Raw genomic sequence first — 14,385 nt, forward strand, 5'->3', positions numbered from 1 at the left:
AGCTGGAGTTGGGGGACAGGGCACTGAAGGTGCTAAGGCCAGGAACAAAAGTGTGGCAATCGTTTGCTGCCAAGCCACACTGCGTGCTGGGGTGGTGTCAATTAATTGGCAGGGCGAGGAAGAAATTAATCTCTAAAAAGTTTTAAACATGAGCTTGTCGGTATGATAGATGGCTCCTCCTATCTGGGAAATTAGATCCAATTAAGGCCACCTTTGTGGAGCGGGCCTGGCTAATTTGACCAAGGTGCTCAGAGGAAAATGCTTACACCTTTGGAACTGAAGGAGCCATGTTAAGGCAGCAAGAAAATGTCCAAGTCATTATTAAAGGCCCCAGGGTAGAGATGGAGTCCCTGACTGGGGAGGCAGGGTAGGTGCTGAAAGGTCAGCGTGCCCGCCACTGTATCTGGGGGCAGCACACGGCTCTACACGGCTTTAGAGAACACAGTGCTGAGAGTTTAGGCTCTGGAGTCAGAAGTTCAGGCTCTGTGAATCCTGAGTCCAGTGATATAACCTCTCCTCTGTCTCAATTTCCTTGTTAGGAAAATGGGGATGACGTGAAGCTAAGACCTGCCTCAGAGTGGTGGTGATGTTGGTCAGAGCACTTAGAACAGTGCTGAGTGCCTGGTTAATATTCCTTAATGATATTACTCTGAGCTCCCCAGAAACATAGACTTCCTGAGGGTGGAGGCTCCTGAGAGGACAGAGGGAGGCACCGGTTTGTCAGAGGTGGAACAGGCGGTACAGGGTGGCCCTGGACGTGTTAAGTCTTTGTACACATCAGCACCAGCCATCTGCTCCCTGAGCTTCCTGGAAAGTGGGGAGAAAGAGACTGAAGGCAGACTTGGAGCAGGGAGGCACAGATAACAGGAAGACTAGATGCCCCGCTGCGCCACTGACCGCCCGTGGCAAGGATGGCCAGTGTCCGTCAAAGATTCCTGCTCCCTTCCCAGGCCAGAATGATTGCTGAAGAGGAGCTGCCAGGCCAGGGACTATGATGTTCCCCAAGCCTTCCTTGCATTTGGCAGGGCCATTGCCTGGTTCTGGCTAATGGGATGTGGGCACAAGTGATGTCTGTTACCTCCAGGTCTGACCCATAAACATCTCCTTGCACAATATCCCACATTTCCTTTTCCCTTCTGCAGTGACCCTGGAGCCACAACATGGAAGGAGTCTGGGTCCCGAATCACCATGTGGAAGACTGTCCACCAAACACAGCACTGGATTGCTGTGTGAGTTAGAAGTTCTACTGTGTTAAGCCACTGAGGTTTCAGGGTTGACCTGTTCAGCCTACACGTTCCCTTACCTAATACACAAAAGAGAACTTGGAAGTGGGGAGCCTTGCACGTCCAGTGAGCTGACTTGGAGCCCTATGAAGGTGAGGCCATGTCTTATTCCATCCTGTTTCCCCAGCACCCAGCACAGCACCTGGCGGAGAGCAGGCCCCCACTGACAGCTGAGTGAAGGTATGAATGAATGTTGGGAGGTCTCTAACTCCTTTCCAGCTTCTGACTTAGAAGTCTGGGGTGTCTTGCTGCTTTTTTCTGCCCTGCTTCCCTCCTAGCCTCAAGGAGGACAGAAAGCTGGAGGGAGGCATATGGAAAAATGAAGAAGAAAGGAGAGTTGTATGGGCTGAGCAGGGAGCTGAGGATGGGGGCCTCAGGGTAAAAAGACCAAAGAAAATAATGCCAACAACCTAACTTAATCAGTACTTACTGTGTGCCAGGGACAACTCCAAGTTCTCTATAATGACTCACTGAATTCACACAACAGCCCTAGTATGTGTATCCTCTGTAGGTGGGAAAACTGAGGCACATTTTGTGTTAGGAAGAGGAGACAGGATTCAACAATGAGGTCAGGAGCTGAGACACTTAGGCTTGAAGAAAGGTGTCCCTGAAGAGCAGTGGTTTAGCCAGATATTTGTGAAATGAAACATATTTAAACCTAACATGACTCTTCACTACTGAAAGATATTCTTTGGTGAATGAATTCACATTGCGATTTTTTTCATTAAGATCAGTAATCTCACTCGGATTTTTTAGGGATAAGGCCAAGTGGTCCAAGCTGGTGTGCTCAGGAGACTGGGCTGGGTATGGAGCATCAGCTGAAGGTGCGGAGGACCAGGGCTCACCTGAGCGGGCATTGATCCGGAACTGGGAAGAGCCCTCCAAGGAGTAGATGATGGACTCCTGGCCATACTCCCGGGAGCGGTCCAGGTCTGTGGCATTCAGGAACAGCACCGTGGCTCCTTCCGGGAGACAAAAGGAGTGGGGTCTGCTCACCCTGGGCTCACAGCCCCAGGCTCTGGGAGCAGGACAGGACACAGGAAGTGGAGGAGACCTCAGAGGGCAGGAGGCCTGCCTCAGGGGCCATCTAGGGATGAGAGTGGGCTCCACCACCTGCTCCTGTGGCCCAGATTCCTGGGCTGTGTGGAAACAAGGCTCCATGGGAGGGAGTGGAGCCTGGGAGGGGTCAGGCCCACCCCCTTCCTCCCCCAACTCAGTCCTGGTCCAGCCCCAGAGCACATCACTGCCCCACCCCATCCCTCCCTGACTGGCCACCACAGTAAATGAGCTCAGAATGGCCAGCTTCGACTTTGACTCAAAAAGAAATGAAGCTCCATATTAAATTATTCTACATTTATTGTATTCAATTTTGGTCTTATTTTATCTTGTTCACAAGGAGAATTTGTAAGGCTTTTTATTTTCTCTTTACTGCCCAGTTAAGGCCCTCACCTTCATCTCTGTGAAACCCTGGGTCAGGGGTTCAGCCTTTCCAGCGGCCTGCCCAGACTCTGAGGGCAGTCTTTCCTACAGCCATGCCCCCCAGGGCTTCCAGCTCCGTCCTTCCAGCTCTGGCAGGGTGGCGAGAAGGGTTGGTGTGTGACCTAGAGTCACCTTGCCCTGGCTAGAATCTGGTGGGACCTCTGGCAAATGCCTTACTTTGTCTGAGCCTTAGCTTCTTCCTCTGTAAAATGGGTATAACTATAAGGCCTGACTTGTGGGGTGGCTGGTGAGGATCCCAAGGGATAAAGTACATAAGACACAGGTCTGACCCATGTCAGATCATGGTAACTATCATGCTGGTGAATCAACTGTCCCTGGGGGTGTGAGGGCCGGGCAGGGGGCTCTGGACAGTCAGGTCTTTCTGGGTCCCTCTGGGTAGCCGTGGGGCCTCTGATCTGACTCCTGGTCCTGTCCTGACAGGAGGACAGGCACCTTTGCCCTGATATACTCCTTTATCCCAGCACACTCAACGTGGAAGAGGATTAAGTGCAGGATGAAGGTCTCTCCTTGTCAGAGTCTCTGGGGACAGAGGGGAGTGCAGGGGGCTGCGTCAGCTGTGGTGTTCTCCAGGGGGTGCCTGAGACTGGCATGCGACAGGGTGGGCTGGGCCCAGCCTGGCCTCTGTCTAGCAAATCACTGGACACCAGACGGGTACATTTAGAAGGTCTCTTCAGAAGGCCCGGCAGGGCTAGGGAAGGTTACCTCTGGTTCCAGCTGCTCCCTGACTCCTCTGCTATATCTGACTCTAGGTGCCCCTGACTCCTACAACTGTCCCTACTCCAGCTGTCTGATTCCAGCTGTCCCCTGGATCCTCCAGGTGACCCTGACCCCTCCTGCTGCTGTAGCAATTCCTGACCTGAGTCTCCCCCATGGAACATCCACTCGGGGTGTAAGGGTAAACCTTCTGGCCTGCTCTGAGGACAGCTCAGGTTCCTGGGAACCTGAGTGTGGCTCTGGGTCTGCAAGGTGGGCCCTGGCACTTGAGATGCAGCCCAGGGAGGGGCTTCACATTCTTTCCTCACCTAGGAACACAAGCTATCCTCCGGGGTGACCACCTCAGCCATCACGGGCCCTGGGACTGGCCTCATGCCTCATAAACATGGAACTTTCTGGGCACTCTTGTTTACTGGAGGTTGCTGAATTAATCCTCAGTCATTATTCTCTTTCCTGAAGGAAAACTAGGTACAGGGGGTGTAGGGACCAAGCGTTGAGCAGAGTGTCCGCACACAGTCGGTGCTCTGGAAGGAACTGCTGGCTGGTGGACAAATGCACATCTCCGGAGGTTCTACTTGTCGTGGGAAACACAGGGACGGCAGGGGGCCTCTGGCATTTGTGTGCAAGGTCAGGCCTGCACCCTGAATGCTGTGCCTGCTGGCCTCCCTGACCGGGCCATACCTGCCATGATGTTCTCCACCACAGAGACGAAGTAGGCGGGCTTGCTGAAGGTGGGGGGGTTGTCGTTCTCATCCTGGAAAGAAAACGGACAGGCTTCAGGAACCAGGGAGGCAGTCTGGACTGGTCACTGCAGGGAGGCTGGACACGGCTGGCACCAAGGAGCTCTGCTGACCTCAGTGTGTCATGGAGCCAGGTGGGGTGTCCCGAGGCAATCAGGTGACCCTCCAGCTGGGCTACAGTTCACAATGGCAGGACAGGCCTTGGGAGAAATGTGTGGGAGTCGAGAATGGATGATGATGGCCAGAGAGATGGAGAATGAGGCGCCAGTTGGGACTGCCCGTAACTCCCAGTTCACCTGGCTCTCCTGTCGGTCTCCCAGCTGAACTCCAAGTTCACTCCAGTTCTCTCAACCTCAGCTCATCAGCCCCACACTTGGACCTTCCCATCCAGCTCCACCAAGATGCTAGTAGAAGGTTCTAGGAACTCTCCTATCAATGATCTCCCTCTTAGAAATGAAGGGAGAAAGGAGTATCTCAACCCAGAAAATACTGAAGTATGCAATGGCAGGCAGGGTGCTCCCAGAGCTGGAATTCCAGACCCTTCTGCACACACGTAAGAACAGCAGCACCTCCACCTGCTTGAGCAAACCCAGTCCAGAACCCCCAGCTCCAGTTCTAGAGCAATCCCTCCTCAGGCCCAGCCTGCATGAGTGGCCAGAAGGTGGTGCTAAGTCAATGGGTTGACCCAGCAGTGCGGGGCCCGGGCACCAGCCTCTGCCTCCTCCTGCTCCCACAGCTCCTCCACAATTGGGCAGACTTTCCTACCCTTGAAGACTCTGGTCCTCAGTGCTCATCAACCACTTTTGCAATCATTCAGCAAGAGTTCCTCCCTGTTTCTTCTTGGAGGAAGCCTCGCTGGCCCACATGACTCAGTGCCTTCTCCCCTTTCCCCAAGAGCCCAGCATGGAGCTCAGGGGGCAGACTGGGTGGTAGCCCCCTGGGGAATCTGTAGGCTTCAGCTCTCAGTGATGCAGACCCCCAGGGGCCCACTTCTCCCCTGGACTGGGAACCCTTTGGGGGAAAGGCTCCTGTAGTGAGTCACTCTGCTGGAGTCACTCACTTCTGGCTGAGCAAACAGGAAGAAGGAGGTGGCCTGAACACAACACTAGGAATCAACTATTTGATAAGATAAATTTAAAAAATAAATTAGAAAGGAAGGAGATGGCCTGATATCTGGCTGTCCATCCCTTGGGACTTCAGAGACTCCTATCGTGCTGGGGCTGCGGTGCCCAGAGAAGAATGCTCTTGTTCCCCAATCTGGCCCCTGGCTCTGGACCACACACTGGTTCCCGCTGACCTGTCCCTCTCCCCAGCCTCAGAGAACTGGCAGCGTGAGGCCCCACCTGATGTCTGATGCCCAACAGCACGCCTGGTCATCCCTGGTGTGGGCACGAGTGCCCCATATACGTATATATTTAAGCCTTCTGCTTGGCGGCACGGAACGGCACGGAGAATGTCAGTGACAAAGCATGAGGCAGAAACTTATTAGCGCTGATATTTCCCCGGATCCTGGTGCTACATTCGCTATTAGTTCTAATTCAGCGGCTCCCTCTACAAAAGCTTATTGTCCCCTAATGGGAAATCTACAAACCGAGTTTGACTTCTTTATTAAAAACCAACAAGCAGTGGATGAAAAGGAATCACCTGGCCCTCACGCCTGCCCCCTCCTTGCACAGCCCTGTCGCCTTGATCTGCCTCTCCCCACCCGCAACCTGAGCAGTAAATGCTGCCATCAACTCCTTCATCTCTACTGGGGCCTATTTTTTTTTTTCTTTTCTGTTGAGTGAAAATCCCTTTGGAAGAGGGAGGAGGCACCTCAGTCAAGTGACAGCTACTTAAAAATCACCCACATGAAAAACCAACCCGGAGGCGGTGACCTTTTCAAGTGTGGTCCTTAGACACAAGTGACTGCACTGTCCCAAAGCTCTGCTCAAGAGATGATGCTCACTCACAGTCAAGGTGGTACCTGTCTTTGTTACCAGATCTGCCCTGCTGCCATGGGCCAGGGCAGACCCAGAAGGGAAGTACAGAGTCCCTGCTGACCTGCATGACGGTTGTGAGGAAATCAGAAAATAGCACCCCTTCTGTTGGACTGAGGTGGCTCCAGGCCAGGGAACATGCTGGCTTGCTGAGAGGACAGCAGCCAGGTGGACTCCTGCCCTCACTTGCCCCTGGACATGGAGAACCCCGCTCCCTGGTATCAGGGAGGGAGGTGGAGGCTGCTGGTCACTCCCGTATTCACAGTAGATAAAAGGTCAGTTCTGTCTCTGGGCCATTTACTTCCTGATCCAGCTCCATGTGAGGGGTTGAGGCAAAAAGAGAGAGAGGCCCTTTCCAGGTCCTTTCTTAGCTGACTACAGGTTGGGAAGCGGGCTGGGATTTGGGGCAGTTCCTGGGATTCAAGATCCCATGAGGGCAAATTTTTGAAGGCCCCACTACTCAAAGAGTGGTTCCCTGGCCAGAAGGATCAGCGTCTCATGGGAGCATGTAGAAATGCAGAGCCTCAGCCCTTTCCCAGATGTGCTAAGTGAGAATTTGCATTTTAAGAAGACGCCTGGGAAGAAAAACAACAATACAGTATACTAATGCATATATATGGAATTTGAAAGATGGTAACGATAACCCTATATGCGGGACAGAATAAGAGACACAGATGCATAGAACAATTTTTGGACTCTGAGGGAGAAGGTGAGGGTGGGACGTTCTGGGAGAATAGCATTGAAACATGTATATTATCATATGTGAAACAGAACACCATTCCATGTTCCATGCATGAGACAAGGGCTCAGGGCCGGGGCAATGGGATGACCCAGAGGGATGGGATGGGGAGGGAGGTGGGAGGGGGGTCCAGGAGGGGGAACACATGTAAACCCATGGCTGATTCATGTCAATGTATGGCAAAAACTATTACAATATTGTAAAGTAATTAGCCCCCAACTAAAATAAATAAATTTATAAAAATAATAATAATAATAAAAAAAAAAAAAAGAAGACACCTGGGGAATCCACATGAACTCTGAGGCACACTGGTCTCAGTCACATGAAGACTGGGATGTCCAAGCCTCCAAGCCTAGGAGTGTGGTGGGTAGAACGTGAGCCCAGGAGTCAGACTGGTCAGAGTTCAAATCTTGGCTAACTAGGACTGGAGGTAAGTTCAAATGCCACTTACCAGCCAGAAAGTGAGGAAGGCACTGGTGACCTTGCACCAGCTATGTTCGCTCCCTGAGCCTCAGCTGCCTCGTCTGCAGAATGGGATCGAGAGAGCCTGTGTAATGTGAAAGCAGCTGGCACAGCACGAAGCTCAAGAAGTTTGAATTTCCACTTGGTCAGTGCTACGTGCCCATACCCGGGTAGCATGGAACACCTCAACTTATTTGCCTAAACCTCCCCTACTCTCACCCTCTGTCATATCTGTTTCCAAAAAGCCTAGAGCAGGTCCTTCTCTGCCCAGCTGAATTTCCTGGAACTCCCTGTGCATTAGAGAGCCTGGTGCATGGATGCTGTCACTGGAACATGTCTGTCTCACCAGCAGTAAGATGGCCCACGTTACTGGAGCCAAGTACCACCCACATGATCACGCTTAATCGTCATGACAGTATCATGAGGTAGTACCATGAGGATCCCCACTCTCATGAGGAAACTGAGTTTCAGAGAGGAAAAGAATCCCAGATCACATGGCTAGAGGGTGGCAGGGCTGAGTGTCAAAGCCATACGCCTCCCAAGCCATGCTCCTCTCTCTATTCAGTGTCCCTTTGTGGGGGAGCAGGGTTCATAGTCACCTGCATATCCCTCCCCAGTCTCTACTGCACAGCACACACAGGAAGAATTCACTGCTTGCTTGAGCAGAGCAGGATTCTGATTGAAACTGTTGGTGGTGGTGGGGGGACTGGTAAGGGTTATGAGTGTGGCCAAGATTAAGGGGGCACTGGGGGCTGTGATCAGGGTCAGGGCCATGCAGGCAAGAATACCAGGACGTGGTCAGGGTTGGTAGCAAGTGCACCATGCTTCTCCGCTCTTAGCCTTGGGTTTCAGGTGGGTGGTCTCAGGTTAAAGGCAGGCATGCTTTTGGATTTTTGATGATCTCCTTCTGGGCACCCCCTGGAGCCTGAAGTGTCACATGAGGGTCCTAGACTCTGCCCTTCCATTTCCTGGACCTGGTTCTATAGAGTCTCTCTGTCCCATGCTCCCTCTAAATGCTGCTCCCATATGCCCAGATGTAAGGTTCCTCCAGGCATCACCCTAGACTTTTCCATCACTGCCCACCCCATCGTATTCTGTAAGCAAATGGGGTCCCCTGCTCAGGGCTGGCCCTGGAGGCTCAGTCTTGGGTTGAGAGGATGAGGCTCGATAAAGTCAGGTGTGAGGCAGCACCAGGGGATGTTGGCCAGCTGGGATAGGAAGGTCATCCAGCAACCTGCCTGCTGAGCCTTTGTCAAATCACAGCGAATCTCCTAACCTGACAATCTGATCAAATCCTCCCGGAGCCGGTAATGCACTAACTCTTCCATCAGCATGTGTTCACTGTCTCCACTGGCAGCAGCCTTTATGGGATGGGGGTGGGTATCTGGGCTGGCAGGGTTGGGGGCGGGAAGGCCCACTGGCCTGGTGTCAGACCACGATCTGCATCCTTGGGATTGCTGGGGGAGTTATGTGGGGCCAATGAACCAGTGTGGAGATGGATTTAGTGACTGATAATTTCAGACACAGAAAGCACTAAGGTGTGCTTGATATTCGTGTCAGACAAGCTGTGGTTTGGTTTCAGGCCCCTTTAGATCTTCAGAGGAATGGAAAAAGGAAGTGAAGAAGAAAGAGGGGCCCAGAGAGAGATAGAAGAGAGAAGATGACCTTCCAGGAATTCCCTTGAACTTCACGGAATGTGGCTATAAATGAAGGAACATAGGACATTATCTCCCTGCATGAGCTCCAGCTCCTATTCCACCCCAGAGGGGGTCCTGAGGCTCTGAAATGAAATTAGAACAGGACCATCAAGCTATCCTTGGGTCCCAGGGCCCTGCACCTTCCCTGGCCAAGTGGGGAGGCAGTTTGCTAAGGGACAGCCTTTGGGACAGTCTGAGTAATGCTCCGAGCTGTGGGGACAGCCAAGGATGTGGGGACACAGGGTTTTAGCGGGGCTCCAGCACTCTGGGACCACACTCACCACCCCATTTCCCAGAATAGCAAGGCCAGTGCACCCCTGGGTACTTACAAACACCTCAATAGTGACAGAGACAGTGCTGTTTAGAGGGGGGTTGCCAGCGTCCTTGGCCATGACGGTCAGATAAATCAGCCCATTGGGTATCTGTTCATAATCCAGGGGGCGGCTCACGCTGATCACTGAAATGACAGGACAGGGCCCCAGGCCCTCTGTAAGCAGACTTTACTTGCCCATTTGGCCGGGGCTCCCCTTTGGAGAGAGGATATGGCTGGCTCGGCCTGGTTTTCCCCTCCTGCCTGTGAACTCCCAGATCCTCATAGGCTTGACTGAGGTTTACTGACTACTTGATCTGTGCCAGGCCCACTGTTGAGTCCAGCAGGTGGCAACTATTTTGGTGGTAATGTAAGCCCCACTTTACAGATGAGGAAAGTAGGCTCAGAGAGGTTCAGTGTCTTCCCCCAGAGACACACTGCACATGCCTGAACTCTCACCTTTTTCTTTCATGCAAAGCCACTGATTTTCAGTTTTGGGAGGGAAGAGGTACTGGCTTGGGAGTGAAGGCATGGGTAGTCTGCATAAGCATTGCTAACTGCTAAGTCGCTTCAGTTGTGTCCGACTCTGTGCGACCCCATAGACGGAAGCCCATCAGGCTCCCCTGTCCCTGGGATTCTCCAGGCAAGAACACTGGAGTGGGTTGCCATTTCCTTCTCCAGTGGCATTAACCACAATATTAAACTGCCACTTTCTATTTGGGAAACAGAAACACAATTACCACTTTAGTAATATAAAACCCAAGAAGGGTTCTTCTTGCTGAGAAGGTGGTGAGGTATGAGGGTGGGCAGAGGTGTGGGACTGCTCAGCTTTTAAAAGGGGGACACAGATCTTACAGAGGTCCTTAGGCTGTAGCATCCTGAGCCAGGATGCAGCTTCTGCAGGTACATGTCTCTGACACAACTGTGGGGTGGGAGGAGGAGTGAGCCCCACACTCAGAGTCACCCAGTGCCCATCTGCTCTGTCTTGGGGACACTGAGCTCATCTTCCAGCATTAGGGAAGCTTCGCAGAGGAGAGGACATCCAAATGATCTTAAAGGTAGCCAGAGGTAAAAGGGAAGCAGGGCAAAGGGATCAGGAGGAAGGGCTTTCGCAGTGGAAGGAGCAGAATCTGCAAAGACACAGAAGTGGCCCCTGTCAGGGGAGAGAGTGCAAGTGGTTTTCAGAGTTTGGACTCTGGTGGGGAGGCAGGTACTGAAAGGCAACCAAGAGCCAGATCACAAGGGCCTGCCTGGACAGTTTTGCTGTGTGACTTTGGCAAATCGCCCTCTGTCTCTGGGCCTCGGAAGAAAAATAAGCAGTCTCTTGGGATCTTGGAGCTTGAGGTTATTGTTGCTATTTCCTTCCTGGGCTCCTGGGATCAGGACCCACAGTGGGGCAAGTTCCAGAGTATGGAACTATGCCTGGCCAGGCAGGGAAAGGCCACTGCCAGGAAGGGCTGGGCAATAGCCACAACATGCCCAAATGATGGGGAAGCTTGGCTAATAAGCCTCCCCATACCTCACACACACCGCAGATCTGCCCAGACACCTTTTCTTAATAGAGACCCCACACATGGTGGTAACTTAAGAAGCCCAGCTGGCCACAAAACTAAGATTCAAAGATCTGGCTGATCAGAGACACAGATCTTGAGCCTATGAAAAGGTGACCCCATGCCACATGCTGCTCCAGCCGACAGGAGCTGTGGGGCAGCTCCCCAAGTGGTCCAGGGTGTCTGGGAGGCAGAAGGGTCCCCTCCTAAGAGAGGTTTGAGGTGCAGCGCTGTTCCCACCTGTCGACCCTCCTCCCCAGGCCGGGCCCTCATTCCTGCACGTACCACCATAGCCTTCATACACGCTGATGTCGAAGTAGCTGCTGAAGGCGGAGGCATTGACAATGCTGTAGGTGATCTGGTTGTTGGGAGGGGAGTCTTCATCTGTTGCCTGGAAGGAAGATGATGAACAGAGACCATGAGCTTTCAGTGACACTGGGGCCAGAAGAGGATGGGAGGAAGGAAGGGCTGGCCCCTCTCTGAGCACCCTTCTCTGGGTGATCCAGGCCCTCCTTGTCACCGAGTTGGAGGCTACCCTCTGGCTCCCAGCAGACACACATGATGTAGGGGTGTGGAGGTATCCTGGAGAACCTAGAGGGCAGGCTGAAGGCCTAGAAGGAATAGAGGAAGCCTGGGCCTTATCCAGAGGATGAAAAGGGTCTCCACCACACCCGGCATGACCATCACCTAGACCCCTAGTCCCAGCTGGACCTTCCTACGCATGGAAGCCTTCCCTGACCACTGGACTGGATTAGGTCCTGTGCTGGACACCCGATTAGTCTCCTTCCTGATTATAGCTTCTTGTCTACTTTCTGCCTTCTTTGCTCAGACTGTCAGCTCCATGTGAGAAGGAACTTCGTTTCTTGACTGCAACTGATACCTAGAGTTCAGCCCAGTGTTTGGCACACAGTAGATGTCTAATAAGTGCAGGTTGCATGAATGCAAGGAGAGAAGAAGACACTTGGAACGGGGTCGGGTATCCTCCTTTTCCTTGACTGTCTCTGCTGTGGCTGCATTAATTAGCTCTTTCCAAATGTCTCTGACCCTAGGAGCCTCCAGGGGCTTCCCTCCGGTCTGCGTGTAAGAGGAGCTGGGCAGGGTCTACTGGGGAGCCACGTCCATACTGGGTGGGCACATGGTCGTGCCTTCTGTGTGTCCCCCATGCCCACCTCTTCCACCTTGCCTTTATCCCTGCCTCCTTCAGAAATAAGTTCTAATTGGAGGCTCTGGGTCCTGTCACTCTGGGTCGGCAGAGTGAGGCAGGGGCATGAGATGTTAAGAAGTTTCTGGTTACAGGTCATCGACGTATGGTGGAGGGACTCACTGCAGGAGGATGCTTGAAGCACGGAGTCCCAAGTTCTGGTCCTGGCTCTCTACTAATTCACTGGGCCTGCCGCTCACTTCCTGTTTCCCCTTCCATGAACTGGGTTGTGCCCACAGTCTCTGGTGCCTTCCAGCTGCAGTAGTATCTGACTGTAGGCAATCACTAAAGGGTTTGGATGGGAGACCTTACACAAGGAACTGCTTGGCACTCACCAAAGGAGATGGGGGATAGTGACTGGAGACCTAAAATCTAAGCCAAAGCAGACACTAGTCTTACTTAGTAACCAGGGATGCAAAGCGATGCTCAGAGGTGGGCCTGACATAGATCGAGAATGTGACCCCTGATCTGAGCAGAATCCTTTGCGGATGGGTGGTCAGCACTTCTTGCAGTGGCTTTACAAAGGGGTAGTCAAGGAGACGGCAGAGAGAGAGAAGGACAAGGGAAACAGACAGATCAAAGGGCACCCCGGAACCTTACCCGGAGCCGCACCAGCTGTGTGACGGAAGGCTCGTTCTCTCTCAGGGCGCCCACATAGGCATCCTTCTGGAAGGTGGGCATGTTGTCGTTGACATCCAACACATTGATCCTGACCCGGCCTGTGGTCTCCTCACCGCCCCCGTCCCGGGCAATGACTGTCAAGGTGAAGCGCTGGATGAGCTCGTAGTCCAGTCTGGCAATCAGCATGATGAGTCCTGTGTCCTTGTCCAGAGAGAACCTGTGTCAGGCCGGGAGGAGGAAGGGAAAGGACACCCTGGTTTAAAGCAGTTTGTGGATAAGGGCCTGCATTTACCAGCCTGTCCTTGCCCAAGGTGATTAACAGAGAGACATTAACGAAGCCTGAAATTTGCCTTCTTTGTCATTTTCCCTAAATAAGAAGAGCAGCTATGTTTAACAGGAGGTGGTGGGCAGGGATGAGCACCACATGAGAGATGAATGGTGGTCAGATACTGAAAGGGCAGGAGTATGTTGATTTAATCAATGAGGAAACTTGGGCAGAATGACACTCCTCTTGCTGTGGACAAGAGTTTCTGCCTACTGGAGATATTTAGATGTTAAGGAACTGCCATGGTCAGAAATTCTTAAAACTGATACCACAGAAGTACAAAAGATTATTAGCAACTACTAAGGAAAATCATATGCCAACAAACCGAACAATCTAGAAGAAATGGATAAATTCCTAGAAACACATAGCCTACCAAGACTAAATCATGAAGAAATAGAAAATCTGAACACACTGGTTACTGGTAAGGAGATAAACTCAGTAATCAAAAATCTCCCCCAAACAAAAGTCCGAGACCAGGTGGCTACACTAGTGAACTCGATCAAAAATTTGAAGAACAATCAATTCCAATCCTTCTCAAACTCTCTCCCAAAAGAGAAGAGTAAGGAATACTTCCAAACTCATTTTATGAGTCCAGCATTACCCTGATACCAAAACCAGATAAGGACAACACAAGAAAATTACAGGCCAATATCTCTGATGAACAAAGATGCAAAAACCTCACAAAACATTAGCAGATCAAATTCAACAGAATGTTAAGAAGATCATACACCATAATCAAGTGGGATTCATTCCAGGGATGCAAAGATGGTTCAGTTCAGTTCAGTTCAGTTCAGTCACTCAGTTGTGTCTGACTCTTTGTGACCCCATGAACTGCAGCACATCAGGCCTCCCTGTCTATCACCAACTCCTGGAGTCCACCCAAACCCATGTCCATTGAGTCCATGATGCCATCCAACCATCTCATCCTCTGTCATCCCCTTCTCCTTTCCTAAATCTTTCCCAGCATCAGGGTCTTTTCAAATGAGTCAACTCTTTGCATCAGGTGGCCAAAGTATTAGAGTTTCAGCTTCAGCATCAGTCCTTCCAATGAACACCCAGGACTGATCTCAACCAGGACTGGCTGGATCTCCTTGCAGTCCAAGGGACTCTCAAGAGTCTTCTCCAACACCACAGTTCAAAGCATCAATTCTTCAGAGCTCAGCTTTCTTCATAGTCCAACTCTCACATCCATACATGACTACTGGAAAAACCATAGCCTTGACTCGACGGACCTTTGTTGACAAAGTGATGTCTTTGTTTTTTA

The 14,385-nt window shown here is 51.9% G+C and overlaps 1 protein-coding gene across 1 annotated transcript in view; it reads right to left on the reverse strand.

The window, feature by feature from the left end:
• The window catches only part of CDH23 (cadherin related 23), a 434,929-nt gene that overhangs the window by 123,295 nt on the left and 297,249 nt on the right, over window positions 1–14,385 (reverse strand). Inside the window, exons 15-19 of the mRNA XM_081567063.1 lie at window positions 12,776–13,013; window positions 11,260–11,365; window positions 9,444–9,571; window positions 4,179–4,251; window positions 2,129–2,245 (exon numbers count right to left, since the gene is read on the reverse strand). Of these exons, the coding sequence (XP_081423189.1) occupies window positions 2,129–2,245; window positions 4,179–4,251; window positions 9,444–9,571; window positions 11,260–11,365; window positions 12,776–13,013 (662 nt within the window). The remainder of the gene's footprint in view (window positions 1–2,128; window positions 2,246–4,178; window positions 4,252–9,443; window positions 9,572–11,259; window positions 11,366–12,775; window positions 13,014–14,385) is intronic.

The sequence above is a fragment of the Giraffa tippelskirchi genome, chromosome 2 (genome assembly GCF_054371585.1).
Source record: "Giraffa tippelskirchi isolate mGirTip1 chromosome 2, T2T-mGirTip1v1.2.pri, whole genome shotgun sequence".
NCBI classification, from domain to species: domain Eukaryota; kingdom Metazoa; phylum Chordata; class Mammalia; order Artiodactyla; family Giraffidae; genus Giraffa; species Giraffa tippelskirchi.